The 21,381-nt window shown below is 40.9% G+C and overlaps 1 protein-coding gene across 2 annotated transcripts in view; it reads left to right on the top strand.

Annotated features, from left to right (window-relative positions):
* COG7 (component of oligomeric golgi complex 7) overlaps positions 1-21,381 on the top strand; it is an 83,279-nt gene that overhangs the window by 6,242 nt on the left and 55,656 nt on the right. Inside the window, exons 2-6 of one of the 2 annotated variants that reach the window (XM_029220800.1) lie at positions 578-726; positions 1,034-1,150; positions 2,335-2,503; positions 13,850-13,932; positions 14,709-14,831. In XM_029220800.1, coding sequence (XP_029076633.1) covers positions 578-726; positions 1,034-1,150; positions 2,335-2,503; positions 13,850-13,932; positions 14,709-14,831 — 641 coding nt within the window. The remainder of the gene's footprint in view (positions 1-577; positions 727-1,033; positions 1,151-2,334; positions 2,504-13,849; positions 13,933-14,708; positions 14,832-21,381) is intronic. The other variant, XM_029220801.1, reaches the window with a different exon arrangement.

Below are 21,381 nucleotides of genomic sequence, written 5' to 3'. Positions count from 1 at the left end.
GAAATCTTGGGCAAGTTACTTAACCTCTTCTGAGACTTAGTTTTCTCATCTGTAAGAGGTGGCTGCTAATGATGGCCATGGACATTAGGTGATATAATGTATATAAAGCACCTGGTGCAGAGCTGGCATTTACCACTGTCACATTCCTCCATTCTCCTTCCTTGAAAAGGGAGTTGCTTGGGAGTTCCCTGGCAGTCCAGAAGTTAGGACTCGGTGCTTTCACTGCCAGGGTCCAGGCTCAATCCCTGGCTGGGGACCTAAGATCCCACAAGCCACGTGGTGTGGCCAAAAAAACCCCCCAAAAACCAAAAAACCAAGGAGTTGTAGTAAGAAGACAGCTGATGTTGGGTCAGGTTGACAGTTTATTCACAGGGCCCTCACCATCATTCTGGGGAAGACAGGGACCCGGCATAGGCCAGCTCTGCGCCTCTCCCCCACCACAACTTTCCACAGGCTCAGAAAACTGCGTGGTTGGTAGTGCCTTAGGGAAGATTTGCTTCCTGCCGTCTGATTTGTTCATATTGTTCACTGGTGAGTGATCTGACGTCCACCTTTGGTTCTTGGGTTCTTGCTGCAGAAACAAGTCACCAGGCCCTTCAGAACATGCCCAAAGTGCTCCGTGATGTAGAAGCCCTTAAACAGGAGGCATCTTTTCTGAAAGAACAAATGATTCTTGTCAAGGAGGACATTAAAAAATTTGAACAGGACACATCTCAGTCGATGCAGGTATTTTGGCTCCTGTCCTAAGTGTTGACTCTTGTTTTTGGAAGATGTTCACTTTCCTAGTGGGAGGTCAACCTTAACTCAAAATTCTGCCAAGCGCTCAGACTACTCTTTTGTTTGGTTCTTTCAGCTTATTCATCTCTCTTTAGCACCACTGAACAATTTAGCCATGTAAGCGGTGTTGTATGGGGTACAGAGGCTCCCTAAAGGCAGGAGCATGCCACGATACTTAGGTTTCGAGTCACTGATGGAAGGTAGAGGAAATGGAACTGCCACTTCTTTAGTGTTCGACCCCTCATTTCTCTTCTAGGTATTGGTAGAAATCGACCAGGTGAAGTCCCGAATGCAGCTTGCCGCAGAATCTCTTCAAGAAGCCGACAAATGGAGCACACTGAGTGCTGATATCGAGGAGACATTTAAGACTCAAGTAGGTTTCTTGTTTAGGGGATGTTGTGACATCTCTTTAAGCAGGAACTTGAGGTTTGGAGAAACAAATGAGCTAGCTATGCCACTCACAATCAGAAGGGCTAGTAAATAGCCAGGTGTGGGAGTATTCAGGCATGGGTTGGGGGCGATCTGAGACTGCTCTGAGATTTTCCACCTTCTTTAGTGTGTATCATCTGCTTGACAAGCGTTTTAGTCACAAAAGTGAGTTCAGGAAAAGCTTAAAAAGACAGAGAAAATGGAGTAAATGGGAGTGTGGAACTTGGGCAGGGGTGCCCTACACACCGCGGGACCTCAGCAAGTTACTTTACCCTCCTTGGATAGCAAAGTGTGGAAAATAGTGATATTTTGGATACCTGGTTATAAGGGTGAAGTAAGATGATATCTTATAAAAAACTTTTTGTTTTCAATTGTAAAACAAAATGAATTATTTATCATCTCTTTTGCTATTTAAAAAAAAACTTGAAAAAGTTTTTTAAAAGTTCTAAATGCACATGGGAAGAATTGAGTAAACAGGAATAAACAGTGAAAAATAAGTCTTTCTCATAGTTCTCACCCTCCCAATTCCCTAATTTCCCTTCTAAATACAAACGCTGTTGTCAGCTCTGTGCCTGTTCTTCCGGATAAACGCACACACATATATGTTCCTTGCCCTGTTTTTCCCCCACAAATGGTAGTGCATTGTGAATACTGCTTCACACTTTTTTTTTTAAGTTAACAATCTATTATTCTGTCAGTTATCGTTACCTTTTTAAAAAAAAATTTATTTATTATTTTTGGCTGCGTTGGGTCTTCATTGCTGTGCTCGGGCTTTCTCTAGTTGTGGCGAGCGGGGGCTACTCTTCGTTGTGGTGTGTGGGCTTCTCATTGTGGTGGCTTCTCTTGTTGGGGAACACGGGCTCTAGGCACGTGGGCTTCAGTAGTTGTGGTGCTCGGGCTCAGTAGTTGTGGCTCGCGGACTCTAGAGCGCAGGCTCAGTAGTTGTGGCGCACGGGCTTAGTTGCTCTGCGGCTTGTGGGATCTTCCTGGACCAGGGCTTGAACCCGTGTCCCCTGCATTGGCAGGGAGATTCTTAACCACTGAGCCACCAGGGAAGCCCTGTCCATTCTTAATTGAAGTAGCAGGGGTGTTTTAACATAAATATCCTCTATTCTGGTCTTTTTATAGGACATAGCTGTAATTTCTGCCAAGCTCACAGGTATGCAGAATAGCCTAATGATGCTTGTTGATACACCAGACTACTCAGAAAAATGTGTGCACTTGGAGGCGTTGAAGAACAGGCTGGAGGCCTTGGCCAGCCCCCAGATCGTAGCAGCATTCACATCTCAGTCTGTAGGTGAGTGCTGGCCATTTATCGTCTCTCTGTACACCTCTTCACGAAGGTAAGGCTTTCCGAATCTTCAATCTTTAGAATGTCTTAATGGTGACTAAATTATGTAGATTGGGGCTTCCCTGGTGGCGCAGTGGTTGAGAGTCCGCCTGCTGATGCAGGGGACACGGGTTCGTGCCCTGGTCCGGGAAGATCCCACATGCTGCGGAGTGGCTGGGCCCGTGAGCCATGGCCGCTAAGCCTGCACGTCCGGAGCCTGTGCTCCGCAACGGGACAGGCCACGACAGTGAGAGGCCCGTGTACCGCAAAAATAAATAAATAAATAATGTAGATTGGAAGTCAGTCTGTAGCTTTATGGTGGTTGCCTTTCCTTCAACATTTTATATGAACTTTTTCAAAATACAGAAAAGTTGAAATAACCATCAGTGAACACACCATCTAGATCCTAGTGTTAGCATTTGCCACATTTGCTTTATCACTTATCTACCCACCTATTCACCTCTCTATCCATCTACCTTATTTTTTTTTAATGCATTTCAAAGTAAGTTGCAGACATCAGTATACTTCACTCCTAAACACTTTAGCATTCATATCAATAACTAGAGTTCAGTGTTGGTTTATGATTCTTTCTTTTTTTGAGGTAAAGTTTACATTTAGAAAAATGTACAAATCTTAAGTGTACCATTTGATGAGTTTAGATGCTGATCAAGTCCATTATGATGCTGTGTTATTTTCCAGTGATTTTTTTCAACCAATAAGTTTATCTAACTCCCTTTCCATTTCATCCACAAAACTATTGGTTAAACAAGAAGCAGCAGCAGCAGTAAAGCTGTTTTCTTACCTTCACAGCTATTTACATTGGCAGAATGTAGTCTGTATCCACTGCCCTGCTTCCTGCACTCTTGTTCATATATCACGCAAGCCCCTCTCCTCTGGGGTTAATGTTCTCCTGAACCTGTTCTGTTGAAGGTCTCCAACAGCTGTATCATCACCAAACCCCAAGGCCTAATATCACTTTATTACTTTTCTGTTTCTTTTTTTTTTTTTAATTTTTATTTTATTTATTTATTTTGGGCTGTGTTGGGTCTTTGTTGCTGCACATGGGCTTTCTCTAGTGGTGGTGAGCGGGGCCCGCTCTTCGTTGTGGTACACAGGCTTCTCATTGCAGTGGCTTCTCTTGTTGCGGAGCACGGGCTCTAGGTGCACGAGCTTCAGTAGTTGTGGCATGCGGGCTTCAGTAGTTGTGGCTCGTGGTCTCATAGAGCACAGCCTCAGTAGTTGTGGCGCACGGGCTTAGTTGCTCTGCAGCATGTGGGATCTTCCCAGACCAGGGATCGAACCTGTGTCCCCTGCATTGGCAGGTGGATTCTTCTCCACTGCACCACCAGGGAAGCCCTACTTTTCTGTTTCTCACTGTCAGCAACAGTTAACAATGTTTTTTACTCCCTCCTGTTCTGAGAATGCTTTCTTCCCTTGGCTTCTGAGATGGAGCATCAGTTTTGTTTATATAGTGGTACATTTCCAGTGTGAAATTAAATCATAAGAAGTTCTGATATCTTTGTTTTTCTAGTTTGTTTAAAATTAATTTTTTTATTGAGGTAACATTGGTTTATAACATTATGTAAGTTTCATGTGTACAGCATTATATTTCTACTTCTGTATACACTACAGCATGCTCACCACCAAAAATTTAGTTTCCATCCATCACCATACAGTTGATCCCCTTTACCAATTTCGCCCTCCTGGTGCCCCATCCCCTCTGGTAACCACTACTCTCTTCTCTGTATCTAAGTGTTTTTATTTGGTTTGGTTTTTTCATTTATTTTGTTTGTTTTTTATATTCCACATTTGAGTGAAATCATACATTATTTGTCTTTGTCCATCTGACTTATTTCACTAAGCATAATACTCTCAAGGTCTATGGTTGTCGCAAATGGTAAGATTTTATCTTTTTATTTTATGGCTGAGTAGTATTCCACTATATATATCGCATTTCCTTTATCCAATCACCTGTTGATGGGCACTTAAGTTGGTTACATATCTTGGCTATTGTAAATAATGCAGCAGTGAGAAGTGCTGATATCTTAAGAGTTCTGATTGGTATTTTATTTTGTTTTAGGATGGGTGAGCCTAGGCTTTAATAATTAAGAAACGTCTATAGCTAGATAAATATATATGAATATGCAGACATGTGCACATGTAAATTCTTATCATACGTAAAAACGTTATAAAATTTCAGTATGCTGAGTTTGACCATGTAATTTATTATTAAACTAGGACACTTTTGAGAGGAAAAGGGAGTGCTTTCAATAGTGCAGCTGGGGCAACAGGTGTAAACCAAGACTGTCCTGGGCCAGCTGGGACATATAGTCACCCCTGTACCCATACAGTATAGAACCCTTGGAGAATGACCCTCTGGATAGTTGAGTTTTCAGTGTGGGTGAGAGCAGCTGAACCTCCTCATTCTGAGCAGTAACACTATCTTCCCTCCAAAGATGGTTTCTTTCCACTCTAGTTCTCTTGATAGTCAAGACCTGCAAAGGTTTGGCCTCCCTTGCCCTGGTGGTGAAGTCACACCAAAGTGGGGCCCTCTTGGAACTCAGCCCTGGAGAGTTGTGTATGTCTGTTCCCAGGAGCGAGTCATCTCTTTTGTAATCCCTGTGCTGTTCAGTAACTCCAAAGACAGAAACAAGTCTCAGTCAGTACTTGATACTATCCCGTTAGGTAATTCTAAAAAGGTAAATATTGTCAAATTTTATTAAATGGCCTTTTAGCATCTTTCAAGATCGAATGTGTTGTTTTTATTTCCTCTGACCTACCAATATGGCAAATCATATTAATAGCATTCCTAATTTTACATCATTCTTACAATTCAAGAACAAGCCCTACTTGTTCACCGTGTGTGTGTGTGTGTGTGTGTGTGTGTGTGTGTGTGTGTGTGTGTGAGTGAATATACTACTAGATATTTGCTGGTATTTTATTTATTTATTTTTTGGCCACGCTGCGAGGCTTTGTGGGATCTTAGTTCCCTGACCAGGGATCGAACCTGGGCCCAAAGAAGTGAAAGCACAGTCCATAACCACTGGACCACCAGGGAATTCCCCTGAAATTTTATTTAAAATTTTTAAATTGAGGTCCTGTAAGTGAATATCTCTGTTAGGTTTTAGTATCATGATTGTGTTGGTTTCACAAAAACAACTGGGACCGTTTCGTTCTTTCTTACTATTAGGATTTAAATAGCATTTTTATCAAATATTGCCATGGCCCCATTGAAGGCTTTCTGTCTGCAGTTCAGCTTGGGTATAAGTATGAGGACCTCTGCCTTCTTTTTTGTTTGTATTTGCTTTACTGTGTCTTTGCCTATTTTGTCTTAACTCTCAAACTTCCTGAGATGTTTTATTTTAGACTTGTCTGTTGGAGATGGCACATAGTTGAATTGTATTTTTTGATTTAATCCTGATATTTCTTTTTTAATCAGTGGCTTTATCCCATTTAGGTTTTTCTTTTTAACAGAAATTTCCAGTCTTACATGTTTCTATTTTTATATTTTCTTCTTTACGTTTCTTTTGATCTCTATATTTTGCTGTTTTCTTTGTGTTTTTTTCCCATGGGTAACTTGAAAGATACATAACTTGTTTTTAGTTTTACTAGTGATTTATGACTTCAAATAATAAACTAAATTTTCTTCTCAGTTTATCAACATTGTAAATGAAACAATATATGATTCCCTCAGTTAGTGCATTTACACTCCCCTCCCTTTCTCCCACCCTTCACCCTCCCCCTGCCCTATTCTAGAATATTGCATAGTCTAGAATTTCTCTTCATGGTATACCATCAAATTAATAATCTTTTTATCATGTAGCTTTCTCTCTGAAATGTAAACATTATAAAATTTTTGTGTTTTATAATATTTTATTTTTATATAACTGTTTTATAACCAAAAATTGCCATGGTTTTCTATGCTTAATATCATGTTTTTAAGTGGATTCAGTCTCATTTCCAGACTTTTCATCCCACATTTTCCCCATTTGTTAATTCTTTTTTTTTTTTGGCCATACCGCGTGGCCTGCGGGATCCTAGTTCCCTGACCAGGAGTGGAACCCAGGCCCTCAGCAGTGAGAGCGTGGAGTCCTAACCACTGGACCACCAGGGAATTCCCTGTTAATTCTTTATTTTGAGGCTTTTCTTCATTAGCAGGATTCTGTTTTTAAGTAGACTTTTTTTTCCCTCAGGAAGGGCATGGGGATCATATGTATATCCTTGGTATTTAAGTAAAGAATGTGTTTTTATTGCTTTTCCATGTAGAAAAGAATGACTGCTTTTGGAATTCTTGGTTCATACTATTTTTCCTTCTGAAATCTAGAGACGTTGCTTCTTGTCTTCTGCCAACTATATTCTGATGTTCAGTATGAGAGTGGCCTGCCTAGTTTTTTCTTTGTACGTAGTATTTTCCTTGAATAGTTAAAATAGGGTGGGCAAACATTGTAAAGGGCCAGATAATAAATTTTTGGGCTTTGTGGGGCGTATGGTCTGTAGCACAAATACTTAATTCTGCAGTTGTGGCACGAAAACTCATATGTAAATGAATGAGCTTCACTGTGTTCCAATAACATTTTATTTACAAAAACAGTTGGTAACTTGGCTCATAGTTTGCTGACTTCTGGCTTATGAGATTCTTTTACCCTGTAGTTTAGTTACTTTACTAGGTTATTTTTCAGTTTTGAAAATTTTTAATGTTTTCTGGAACATAGTGTCTTATTTGCTGATCATATTTTTCTTCATTTCTAGAAAATTTCTTTCTTAAAAGACTTTTTCTTCTATTTCATTTATTTTCTTTTTCATTTTTGAGAACATCAACTGTCTGTTCATTAGCTCTTCCTTTCCCCCCTCAACGTATAATATGTTCACGCTGGTCTATTTTGGCTCTTTGCCAACAATCTCCTCTCCTCCATAGTCTTATTTTTCAAAAGTCTGTCTTCCATTTGATCAATAGCATTTTCTAAAGTATGTGTTCTGCTCTTTGTTCTTCTAATTAATTTTTAATTCATCATATCATTATTTATTTCCTCATTTTTTTTCTTAGCTCTGCCAGCCTCCCTTTATATCTCATTGTGATACCTTAGATCCTATTGAAGAAAGCGTATACCTTGTGTAATTTCCTTGAGAATGTGAAGCAGTTGTAGTGCAAAATTTTCTCCTCTTCCCTAAGGTAAATCTTTTGAAGTGCTCTCTCTTTTAAGAAAAGTTTTTTTTTAATTTCAGTTTTGTTATTTATTATTTATTTTTAATTAGTTAATTAATTAAATTTATTTTTTGGGCTGTGTCTCGTCTTGTTTAAAAATTTTTATTTATTTATTTATTTTATGTATCTATTTTGGCTGCGTTGAGTCTTTGTTGCTGTGCTTGGGCTTTCTCTAGTTGCGGTGAGTTCGTTGGGGGTGTGCAGGCTTCTCATTGCAGTGGCTTCTCTTGTTGCGGAGCACAGGCTGTAGGCACGCAGGCTCAGTAGTTGTGGCGCACAGGCATAGTTGCTCCGCGGCTTGTGGGATCTTCCCGGACCAGGGCTTGAACCCCTGTCCCCTGCAATGGCAGGCAGATTCTTAACCACTGCACCACAAGGGAAGCCCTGTGTCTGGTCTTAGTTGCAGCACACAGGGTCTTCGTTGTGGCACGGGCTCTTCATTGTGGCATGTGGGCACCTCTCTAGTTGTGACGTGAGGGCTTCTGTCTAGTTGTGGCGCATGGGCTTAGTTGCCCAGCAGCACTTGGGATCTTAGTTCCCCAATCAGGGATCGAACCTGCGTCCCCTGCAGTGGAAGGCAGATTCTTTACCACTGGACCACCAGGGAAGTCCCTAAGTTTCAGATTTAAATCCAAGGTCATGAGGCTTTTTCCTTGTGTTTTTTTCCTAAGAGTTTTACAGTTTTAGCTCTTACATTTAGGTTGTTGAGCCATTATAAGTTAATTTTTGTATATGGTACAAGGTAAGGGTCCAACTTCTTTCTTTGGCATGTGGACATCCAGTTTTCTGAGCAACATTTTTTTTCCTGAGCACATTTGTTAAAAGGACTGTTCTTTCCCCATTGAATGGTCTTGACCTCCTTGTTGAAAATTATTTGACCATGTATGTGAAGGTTATTTCTGGGCCCTTTATTCTGTTCCATTAGGCTGTATATATGTCTGTCCTTATGCCAGTACCACATAGTTTTGATTATTGTTGCTTTGTAGTAACTTGAAATCATGGATTGTGAATCAACGAATGTTGTCCTTCTTTTTCAAGATTGTTTTGGCTATTTGGGGGTCCCTTGAAATTCCATATGAATTTTAGAATGGGTTTTTCTGTTTCTCCAGAGAACACAATTGAACACCATTTTGGAAGGGATTACATTGAATCTGTAGATGGCTTTGATAGTATTATCATCTTAACAATATTAAATCTTCTAATTCATGGACATAGCATGTCTTTTTATTTATTTGTGTCTTTTAAAATTTCTTTCAGCAGTGTTTTGTCACTTTCAGTGTAAAAGTCTTTTAGCTCCTTGATTATATTTATTTCTAACTATTTTATTCTTTTTGATGCTATTATAAATGGAATTGTTTTCTTAATTTTTTTTTCAGATTGTTCATTGTTACTGTATAGAAATACAAGTGAGTTTTGGTGTGTTGATTTTGTATTCTGCTGCATTAACTTATTAGTTCTAACAGGTTTTTTTTTGGTGGAATCTTTAGGGCTTTCTATAAATAAGATCATATCATCTGCAAACAAAGATATTTTTCCTTCTTCCTTTCCTGTTTGAATGCTTTTTACTTCTTTTTCTTGCATAATTATTCTGGCTAGAACTTCCAGTACTAAGTTGAATAGAAATTGCAAAAGTGGGCATCCTTGTCTCATTCCTGATCTCAGAGGAAAAGTTTGAAATGGTCTTTCACCATTGAGTATTATGTTAGCTGGGGGCTTTTCATATATGGCCTTTATTTTGTTGAGGATTTTTGCTTCTATTCCTAGTTTTTTGAGTGTTTTTGTCATGAAAAAGTATTGAATTTTAACATGCCTTTCTGCATCAGTTGAGATGATCACGTGCACGTGGATATTTTTCCTTTGTTCTGTTAATGTGGTGTATTTCATTCATTGATTTTCATATGTTGAACCTTCCTTGCATCCCAGAGCAAATCCCACTTGGTCATGGTGTATAATCCTTTTAATATGCTGTAGAATTCAATTTGCTAGTATTTTGTTGAAGATTTTTATATCAATATTCATCAGGAATATTAATCTGTAGGTTTCTTTTCTTGTAATGTCTTTGTCTGGCTTTGGTATTAAGGTAATGCTGCCCTCATAGAATGAATTAGAGAGTATTCACTGCTCTTCAGTTTTTTTGGGAGAGGTTGAGAAGTATTGGTATTAATTCTTTAAGTGTTTGGTAGAATTAATCAGTGAAGCCATCTGGTGTGCTTTTCTTTGTTGAGAGGTTTGTGATTACTGATTCAATTATTAGTTTTAGGTCTGTTCAGAGTTCCTGTTTCTTCATCATTCAGTCTTGGTACATTGAGTATTTTTAGGAATTTGTTCATTTCATCTAATTTATCCAATTTGTTGGCATATAATTGTCCATAGTACTTTCTTATAATTCTTTTTATTCCAGTAAAATTGGTAGTGATATCCCCTCTTTCATTTCTGATTTTATTTATTTGAGTCCTCTTCCTTTTCCTTAGTGAATCTAAGTAAAGTTTTATCAATTTTGTTCATCTTTTCAACCCTTGATTTTGTTGATTTTTGTTTTGTTTCTGTATTCTCTATTTACTTATCTCTGCTCTGCTCTTTGTTGTTTCTTCCCTTTTGCTAAATTTGGGTTTAGTTAGTTTGTTTTTTATTTTCATAGTTCTGTAAGATGTAGAGTTTAGGTTGTTGATTTGAGCTCTTTCTTCTGTTTTAGTGTAAGTATGTACAGCTATAAATTAGCTCTTTGGGCTACTTTTGTGGCATCCTATAAGTTTTGGTATGTTAGGTTTTTGTTTTCATTTGTCATTTTCTAATTTCTCTTGTGGTATCTTCTTTGACCCATTGGTTGTTTAGGAGTATGTTGTTCAGTTTCCACATATTTGTGAATTTTCCAGTTTTCTTTCTTCTATTGATTTTTAGTTTTCTACCAGTGTGATCGGAAAAGATACTATATGATTTATATGATTTTAATCTTTAAAAATTTATTAAGACTTGTTTTGTGGCCTGAGATACGGTCTATCCTGGAGAATGTTTTATGGGTACTTGAGTATGTGTATTCTGCCATTGTTGGGTGGAATGTTCTGTACTGTCTGTTAGGTCTAATTGCCCTGTAGTGTTTGTTGAAGTCTCTGCTTCCTTATTATCTTCTCTTTGGTTGTTCTTGACGTGCTCTCTGCATGCACCTTCTGTATGCTGTGTTCCTTTTCTTTTCTACCCCCTGTGGTACTTTTGCACAGGTCACATGCTGGAATTTTTTTGTTTGTATTTGTTTCTATTTATTCATATTTGTATGTGGTTGCTTTTTTCTGGGTCTACTGTTTACTGAAAAATAATTAGCATGGGACCTCCTTGGAAACCCCTCCTTTGTTGACCTGGACTTGGTTGAGAGATTTCCTCTTGCCCTTGATTTAAAGGCTACGTTCTGTGTTGTGCTTTTCAGTTGCCCAAAGAGAATGGGTTCAGGACTCATCTCCAGGCTTTTCGTTCCATATCTTCCCCATTTGTCAATTCTTTATTTTGAGTCTTCTTCTCATTAGCAGGATTCTAGGACTGGAGCCGGGCCTTTGGAAAATCACCATCTGGCAGCTTTATTCCTCATGTTTTCTCATGAATTTGTGGCAGCTACAGACCATGGAACTCACCTGCGCGGTTTGGGTGTATGTCTAGTTATGTGAGGTTAGGGGAGTAGGAGTGGCGGCGGGCAGCTCCATGAATTTAACTTTTTTCCTTTCCTTCTGTGTGAGTTGGCTACTTGGTGCTGGAATCAGGTTTGAAGAATGCTCTGTGGGTCAGGATCATGGGCTTTGGTTTGGGGGTTAGCTGTTTTTGACAGCTTTCATTCACAGATCCGAATTAGGCTTGATTCCAGATTCTACTCTCTGTAGGCAGGATGCCGATTCAGAACGGGGAAATGGCGCTTTTCAGCCCTGTGGCTGTCCCTGTCCCACTGCTGAGCTGGTATGGAAGCAGGCCTTCCCCTGCCTGCCCAGTCCTCCCTTGGCTCCCAGTCTTTACCTTTCCATCACGCTGCTCCATGCGTGATACATCCAGAGTTCTCCCAGCATCCCCACTCATCTGCCAGAATGATTGAATATCTGATTGGTATTCTGTGAAGTTTGGCTTTTTCTTTTTTTTTTTTTGGCCATGCCCTGCAGCCTGTGGGATCTTAGTTCCCCAACCAGGGATCGAACCCACGCCCCCTGCATTGGAAGCGTGAGTCTTAACCACTGGACTACCAGGGAAATCCCCTCCGAAGTTTGTAGTACAGACATTTTCCTGGCTTCAACACAGATGAATGATATTGTGTTTTTCTTTGGGTGGTTAATTTTGAATATTTTTTTAAAAATTAATTTATTTTTGGCTGCATTGGGTCTTCGTTGCTGCACACGGGCTTTCTCTAGTTTCGGCGAGCGGGGGCTACTCTTCATTGCAGTGCATGGGCTTCTCATTTCACTGGCTTCTCTTGTTGTGGAGCATGGGCTCTCGGCATGTGGGCTTCAGTAGTTGTGGCTCGTGGGCTCTAGAGCTCAGGCTCAGTAGTTGTGGCACACAGGCTTAAATGTTCCGCGGCATGTGGGATCATCCTGGATCAGAGCTTGAACCCGTGTCCTCTACATTGGCAGGTGGATTCTTAACCACTGCGCCACCAGGGAAGTCCCTGGGTGGTTAATTTTGGTGAGTATCAGGAAGGGCTTTTTTCTGCCGCAAAAGTAATATGCTCTTTAATCAGTCATCTTTCCTAGAAAGACAAGGTGCTTCTTTACTAACAGTTTTTAAAGGAAAATCTGATAAATCAGTACATCCCCAACACATTACCCACAATCTTCACATATACATGCCTGGTTCATTTTACACAACCAATGAATTCAGTTGATAAAGTGAAGCAACTTTTTGGAGCCTCATTTTACATATGGCAGGGATATTCATTTATTTAAATGATCTTATGAAAATGATAAGCATTTTAAAAGCAAATAATCATTAAAAATTAATTTATTTTTGGCTGCACTGGGTCTTCATTGCTGTGTGCGGGCTTTCTCTAGTTGCGGCGAGCGGGGGCTGCTCTTCGTTGCGGTGCACGGGCTTCTCATTGCGGTGGCTTCTCTTGTTGCAGAGCATGGGCTCTAGGTGCACAGGCTTTAGTAGTTGTGGCTCACAGGCTCAGTAGTTGTGGCTCGTGGGCTCTAGGGCGCAGGCTCCGTAGTTGTGGTGCACAGGCTTAGTTGTTCCATGGCATGTGGGATCTTCCCAGACCAGGGCTCGAACCCGTTTTCCCCTGCATTCGCAGGCAGATTCTTAACCACTGAGCCAGCAGGGAAGTCCCAAGATTGATATCCTTCAAAGACTTTACACACTGATGGAGGGTGAGGCTGGGAGAAGACAAGTACACAAATAATTTTATTACAAGATGGAATGTGAAAACTGCCTTAGGCCTCCCCAGGATGAAGGAAAGGATGAAACAAAATCGAGGAAGCTTTTATGAAAGAGCTAGTATATGTGCAGAACCTTGAAAGAGATGAATTAAAAATTTTTTAATTGTTTCTGATTATAAAATAATACATATATAGGTTATTAAAAATTTGAAAAATGGAGAAAAATATAGAAAATAAAATGATATACCAGTAAAATGATATACTCACCACCCAGAGATGACTGTTAGTATTTTCTTCCAGTTCTTTTCCCTTTGTGTACATATCTCTTTTAAGGAAAGTATGTACATTGAGTATATGCAATTTTATATCTTTTTTGCTCGCAGTCAGCAATGTAGCATGAGCATTTTCTCATGGATCTAAGATTTTGATATGTGAGGAGAAGTATTTAGGGCAGAAGGAATAATATATATTTGAATGGTATAGAAATGAGAAAACTCAGGGACTGTTTTGTGAATAGTAATTAAACCCATTTTGTGGAATGAACATTGGCATGTGGTATCTGATTGAGTCACATGTTCTACCCTTAACTTCACTTGTTTTTCATATTTATGATCTCTACACATGAGTTAATTCATTGTCTTGGTGGGAACTTCTGAATACTAGCTCATGTATAATCCACATTTATCCTGCTGAATTCTTTCTCTTGGCTGCAATAGAAAACCTGGTAACAGTATGTACATGTTTTCCATTGTTTTTCTTTAGATCAGTCCAAAGTGTTTGTGAAGGTTTTTACTGAAATTGACCGGATGCCCCAACTTCTTGCATACTACTACAAGTGTCACAAGGTGAGAAGCTGTGAGTGATTACCATTGTGGAATGCTTGTAGAACTGGGCTACAGAATCACAGTTTTGAATCCCAGTTTCCTACTCAAAGGTAAAAATATTTGCCTCCCTGCCCTCTGGTCTTTTTCTTTCAATTAGCCAGTAGGGGGTGCTCTTGGTCCAGCCTGTGGATTCATTTAATTGCAAGTTGGAAAAAAGTCATTAGTTTTCAGCCTCACTTGTATTTATAACTAGATTTCCTTTACAGATTGAAGAGTTTTAATTTTTCCTATTTTTGTCTTTTAAGGACGATTAGGTTTATTATGCCTTCAGCAAGCCTTAAGAATTTTATCTGTTTTCTAGGTTTGTTGAAATTAGGTTACTGAAAATCTTGACAGCTTCCTGGGCTAACTTGTTAATTCCTTCAAGTCCAGTGCCCATCTGTCTTTTAAGCAGTGGTGTTAGGACACGAAGCTAAAACACATATTCACGCCCACCTCTGAGGTCTATTCAGAAGAATGGTAGCATGCTGAGTACATTGGCATGCTTTGGGGGCAAGAAAAAAGGAGAAAGGATCACTTGGAGGGCAACAGATCCAAGTTCTGGATGATGATCAGAGCAGGTGACTGTAAATTTTTTTTTCCTGCCTCTTTTGAAGTGAATCGTCGTCCGTGGGTATCCGATTGTCTGGGAGAGTAGGCAGTGGCCAGTCGCTTGCCCTGGTAGGAGGGCAGGGCAGTTGCAGCAGGCAGTATGTCTTGGCGGACCCAGTAAGGCCTTCTTTGTTCTGCCTCTGCAGGTCCAGCTTTTAGCAGCCTGGCAGGAGCTGTGCCAGACTGACCTACCCCTGGACCGGCAGCTCACTGGACTCTATGACGCCTTGCTCGGTGCTTTGCACACGCAAATCCAATGGGCTATGCAGGTAACAGCTCTTTTGGGTTCTAGCGAGAACAAAGCCCGTGGTGCCGAGGGAGAGGGTGATGGCCTTGGGAGCGGGCTGCTCGACCGCAGAGCACCCAGGCCACCCAGAGAGAGCACCGCTTGAAGAACCTCCCCATTTGCTGTCGTCACCAAAGGGGCAGGAAAATCTTAGGTCTCTGTTGTAACTCTTCTTATCGCTCTTATCTATATCTTAAATAGAATCTAATGTGACAATGTTGCTTGTTGTTCAGCAGGGGAGCCCTGTGGAATTCCTGGAGGCCATTATCTTCTGATCTAAAAGCAGGAGGGCCTCAGTCAGGTGGTGCTTGAGTGAACAAGGCTGTTTTAATCTTAACTTTGGGTAAAATTTACCCGGCCTAAAGTTAGTTTCCCTTGTTCTCATAATAGGCCAAGAGTTAGAGGAACAGTATAATTTTAAAGGCACCCTCTGACTTAGGGGAGAGATGAGACAGAGAACTTCATTTCATTTACTTTCACGAACTTTCCATCATTTACTTTCCTAAAGTCTCTAGGCATTTTCAGTCTTGAAGGATATGAAACATTGGTCCCTTGTCTTGATGCCAGGAGGTGCACTAGATCTTCTCTTTAGAAGGGGAAAAAGGCTGTCTTATGTCTGAGTAATGACTGACTGGGCCTGTTTATGGTGTGGCTTATATTTTTTTCAGAATTAGTTGTGAATCACCCTTCGCATATTGGTTAGTAATTTGCTGGAATGGACTCCACTATAGTTGGAGAGAATTCCTCATATAGGGTCATGTCATTCAAGGTGGTTGAAGTGCTCTTCTCCATCCTCTTTTCTTTCTCCTTGAACCAACCTCATTCAGACAAAAAACCCCAAAGAAACAAAAACACCCCCAAACCAGCAAACAAAACAAAAAACAACCTCCTGTAGAAGTTTCCCATTTTTTATGCAATCGTCAGTTTTCAGTGATCCTGTTCATCCGCATGCATTTCTGTGTCCTTGTCTCGTCTACTGCTTATATCTTGAGGATAAAAACAGTTCATGCCTATAAGTACAATTGCCCTTCAGCATCTTGGAAAAAGGATTTTGACTTCTCACACTTTTTTTTGGGCCTCACCCCAAGTTTTGTAAGACGTAAGTTTATGCTAATTTCTACTTTTGTCCCATGGCCCATTTTCTTTTCAGAATGTGAGCATGATAGGTGACTGTCATCTCCTGAAGCTCAGTAGAGTACAGAAGAAAATCAAAGGAGCCAGGGTGAATGTATCTCTAAAGACTTTTTTTCCCTGGTATTTTATTTTATTTTTTATATTTTGGCCATGCCACGTAGCATGTGGGATCTTAGTTCCCCAACCAGGGATTGAACCCCGGCCCCCTGCAGTGGAAGTACGGAGTCTTAACCACTGGACCGCCAGGGAATTCCCTTTCCCCAGTATTTTAATATGGAAAGTTTCCAACATATAAAAAATTTGAAAGAATTGTACAGTGAACACCATGTACCCACCTCCTGTGTTCTACAATGAACATTTTGCTATATTTGCTTTATCACAAATCTGTCCATCTATCCATGTGTATCTGTTCATTGACCCATCTTATTTTTTGATTCATTTCAAAGTAAGTTGCAAACATCATTCACTTCAGCACATACGTATTATTAACTAGAGTTCAGTATTTGTTTACTGGGATTTTTTTTAGGTAAAATTATAAAATGCAGTGATCTTAAATATGCCATTTAATTAGTTTTGACAAATGCTGTTTAACCTATTCCCCAACCAAGATATGGAACATGACTGTCACACTAGAAAGTTCCCTTGTGTTCCTTCTCAGTCAGGCTTAGTACCAACATCCCTGAAGGCAACCACTGCTCTGATTTTTCCCACCATAATTTAGTTTAGCCCGTTTTAGAATTTCATGTAAATGGAATCATGTGGTGTATGTCCTTTTGGCGAGACTTCTTTCATTCAGCATGTTTTTGGAGATTTATTCATGTTGTTGTACGTATCAGTAGCTTGTTCCTTTTTATTACTGAACACTCTTACATGGTATGAATATATGACAGTTTTGTTTATTGAGGTTTTTTTAAAATTTTATTTATTTAATTAATTTATTTTTGTCTGCATTGGGTCTTTGTTGCTGTGCACGGGCTTTCTCTAGTTGCAGCGAGCGGGGGCTACTCTTTGTTGCGGTGCGCGGGCTTCTCACTGAGGTAGCTTCTTTTATTGCGGAGCACGGGCTTCAGTAGTTGTGGCTCACGGGATCTAGAGTGCAGGCTCAGTAGTTGTGGCGCTCGGGCTTAGTTGCTCCATAGCTTGTGGAATCTTCCCAGACCAGGGCTCAAACCCGTGTCCCCTGCATTGGCTGGTGGATTCTTAACCACTGCGCCACCACGGAAGCCCTATTGAGTCTTTTATTGATGGACACTTGTGCTATTTCCAGTTTAGTGCAATTATAAATAAAGCTGCTCTAAACATTGTTCTGTAAATTTTTTGTGGACACCACATGTTCATATCTCTTGGGTAAAGACGTGGAAGTGGAATTGCTGGGTTATAGAGTAGGTCTATATTTAGATTTATAAGAAATCAGCACTTTCGGGGCTTCCCTGGTGGCGCAGTGGTTGGGAATCCGCCTGCCAATGCAGGGGACACAGGTTTGAGCCCTGGTCCGGGAAGATCCCACATGCCACGGAGCAACTAAGCCTGTGTGCCACAACTACTGAGCCTGCGCTCTAGAGCCCGCAAGCCACAACTACTGAGCCCACGTGCTGCAACTACTGAAGCCCGCGCGCCTAGAGCCTGTGCTCCGCAACAAGAGAAGACACCACAATGAGAAGCCCGCGCACTGCAACAAAGAGTAGCCCCTGCTCGAAGCAACTAGAGAAAGCACGCACACAGCAACGAAGACCCAACGCAGCCAAAATAAAGAAATCAAGAAATCGGCACTTTTTCAAAATGAGTGTGCTTTTTACATTCCTACAACACAAGCGTGTGAGAGTTCTGATTGCTACACATCAGGTGTTGTCTTTTTTTTTTTTTTGTAAATTTATTTATTTTATTTATTTATTTTTGGCTGCATTGGGTCTTCGTTGCTGCACTTGGGCTTTCTCTAATTGCAGTGAATGGGGGCTGCTCTCCGTTGCGGTGTACGGGCTTCTCACTGTGGTGGCTTCTCTTGTTGCAGAGCACGGGCTGTAGGCGTGCAGCCTTCAGTAGTTGCAGCACGTGGGCTCAGTAGTCGTGGCACATGGGCTTAGTTGCTCCATGGCCTGTGGGATCTTCCTGGACCAGGGCTCGAACCCATGTCCCCTGCATTGGCAGGCAGATTCTTTTTTTTAAAATTTATTTTATTTATTTATTATTTTTGGCCACGTTGGGTCTTTGTTGCCGTGTGCGGGCTTTCTCTAGTTGCAGTGAGCGGAGGCTACTCTTCGTTGCGGTGTGCGGGCTTCTCGTTGCAGTGGCTTCTCTTGTTGCACAGCACGGGCTCTAGGTGCATGGGTTTAAGTAGTTGTGGCACTGAGGCTCAGTAGTTGTGGCTCACAGGCTCTAGAGTGCAGGCTCAGTAGTTGTGGTGCATGGGCTTAGTTGCTCCGTGGCATGTGGGATATTCCCGGACCAGGGCTTGAACCTGTGCCCCTGCATTGGCAAGCAGATTCTTAACCACTGCACCACCAGGGAAGTCCCTAGGTGTTGTCTTTTTAATCTTAGCCATTCTGGTGGGTGTGTTGTAGTATCTCTCTGTGGTTTTAATTTGCAATTCCCTGATGACTAAGGATGTTGAACACCTCTTCTCATGCTTATTGGCCATTTGTATATCTTCCTTTGTGAAGTATCTGTTCTGGTCTTCTACCCATTTAAAAAAATTGGGTAATTTGCCTTTCTATTATTGAGTTATAGAAGTTCTTTACATATTCTAGGTATAAGTTCTTTATCAGATATATTTTGTAGATATTTCCTTCCAGTCTGTGGCTTGAGCAGAAGTGTTGATTTTGATGAACTTGATTTTATCATTTCTTTTATGGTTATTGCTTTCTTTGTCCTCAGAAACCATCACCATTCCCCAAGTTGCAAAGCTCTTCTTCTGTGTTTTCTTATAGAAGCTTGTTGAGCTTTTACATTTAGTTCTATGGCCCATCTTGAATTATTTTTTGTGTGTAGTGTAGGGTAAGGTCAGATTGTTTTTGCATGTGCTGTTTGGGTTAATTCTATGGCCCTAGTTGTTAAGTTTGGTCTTACAGTCTTTGAACTTTTGGTTCTTGTTTGGCAAATGGCCAGAGCATCCCTTTTGCCAGATCGCTTTAAAGGAAAGGGGACACCTTTGAGCATAGGGGACCTGTTGGTTGGTCAGCTGGAACTATCAGCTATAAACATAGTTTCAGCTGACAACCAATTAGAACGCTTGGGTACAGGGTCGTTTAGTCTAATTCTCCCCCCACCACCCAGCACCCCAGCCTCAGGTCACTTAAATAGGAGCTAAGAGTGAAGTAGGTACTCATTGCCTAGTCCTTTCTCACAGTACAAGGAGAGGAGTCAGGATTTCTCTTTCTAGATAAGAATAGTTTTCATTTTCTCCTTTGGTCCATCCTTTCTTGTAGTAAAATGTTTCTTTTGTCAAATCAGGACATTGGACTGGGTGATATGTAAAGGTCTCTATGGTTCTCTTATGTTTGGGGGATCGTGGGGGGAATACACTGGATGGAGACAGAGGAGGGTTTGTATTGGTGCAGCTTTGTGTGGAGGGAGTGGGAACATTGAATGCAAGACAGAAGTTTGGCTTTCTCTAGAAGATAGTGAGCCTCTGGAGCAAGAGAGTGAATGATGATGTTACTGTTTTAAGAATGCTTTTGGTGTCAGAATATCACCTATGTAGTTTCTCTGCCAAAAAGTCTTACCATGAGGAAACATGCAGACAAATCCAAATCAAAGACCATTTTTCAAAACATGTCCTGGGGCTTCCCTGGTGGTGCAGTGGTTGAGAGTCTGCCTGCCGATGCAGGGGACACGGGTTCATGCCCCGGTCTGGTAAGATCCCACATGCCACGGAACGGCTGGGCCCGTGAGCCCTGGCCACTGAGCCTGCGCGTCCGGAGCCTGTGCTCCGCAACGGGAGAGGCCACAACAGTGAGAGGCCTGCGTACCGCAAAAAAAACAAAAACAAAAACAAAAAAAAACAACTGTCCTAGACTCTTCAAAAATGTCAGTGTCATGAAAGAAAAAAAGTCAGGAAATTGTTTAGATTGAAGGAGACAAAAAAAAAGACAACTAAATGTAATTTCATGATCCTGTATTGAATTCTGCATGATGACACAAAAAACTATCAAGGACATTGAAAGAACAATTGGGGAAATTTGAACATGGACTGTGGCAGGTAAAAGTATTACATCAAGGTTACATTTGATTATCTGCAGTGTTGTAATATAGGAGGATGGCCTTATTCTTAAGAGATAGACGCTGAGGTATTTAGGGGTGACGTGTCATGATGTCTGTGATTACCTTTCCAATGGCTTAGAGAGAAATAGAAATAAAGCAATTGTGGCAAAATGTTGATAGTTGAATCTTGCAGTATTTAAACATTTAAAGTGTAAGAAAAATTCTAAATAACATTTCAAAATAATGAATTTGGTGGTGGTAAATAGGGTGAATTGATGAAGAAAGACTGAAGACAGGTAGGAAGCTGTGTTTGGTCTAGGATGGTGATGGTAATGTAGCAAAAGATATCCAGTTAAAAAATGAACAGTTGCTAGGACCTGGTAACTGATAAAGGGACTGAAAGAAAGGAAAGTGAAAAGGGAGATTTTTATTCTGGTTGAATGGTGATGCTACTGACAGAAATAAGGAAGTTGATAGAAACAGACCTGGGGAGGTCAGTGGGAAAATAATGAATTCCAATTCAGGACACTTTTTTTTTTTTTCTTTCTTTCCGGTACGTGGGCCTCTCACTGTTGTGGCCTCTCCCGTTGCGGAGCACAGGCTCCAGACTCACAGGCCCAGTGGCCATGGCTCACGGGCCTAGCCGCTCCGCGGCATGTGGGATCTTCTCGGACCTGGGCACAAACCCGTGTCCCCTGCATCGGCAGGCGGACTCTTAACCACTGCACCACGAGGGAAGCCCTCAGGACACTTTTAAATTCCAAGTGAGAGTGGCTCAGCTTAATGGTGACATCCAGTAGATGGCTGGAAGCTGTTGCTCAGGATACAAATTGGTCATTTCGGTATTTGTTGGGTTAGATTTGCATTTCCTCTATTTCTTTCTCTCAGACCCCAGCAGTGATGTTTATTAAACTAAACAGGTGTTTGTTGAAGTTTTGTGAATTCTCTATGAGAATTTAAAAATTTTGTTTTCTATTTTGGTAATAATCTAAGAAAAAATATAAGCATATTTTGGGTCATGTATGTGACCACCTTATAACCCACTGCTGCCATGTAATTTCAGTGGGTGCTTTTCTGTTGATAGTCACATTGGTACCCCTCTTCTATTGGGGGCCAGTGAAAAAAGAAAGAGACAAACTTAATGCTTAGATAATGTAAGTGCTGGTGCCAAGTGAGTGCTGTTTAATGCCGTTGCCAACCTG

Source organism: Monodon monoceros, unplaced genomic scaffold (assembly GCF_005190385.1).
Source record: "Monodon monoceros isolate NGI ecotype Baffin Bay Population unplaced genomic scaffold, NGI_Narwhal_1 Super_Scaffold_13, whole genome shotgun sequence".
In the NCBI taxonomy this organism is placed as follows: Eukaryota; Metazoa; Chordata; class Mammalia; order Artiodactyla; family Monodontidae; genus Monodon; species Monodon monoceros.
Note: the sequence above shows the minus strand (reverse complement) of the source record. Positions and strands in the feature narration are given on the sequence as shown.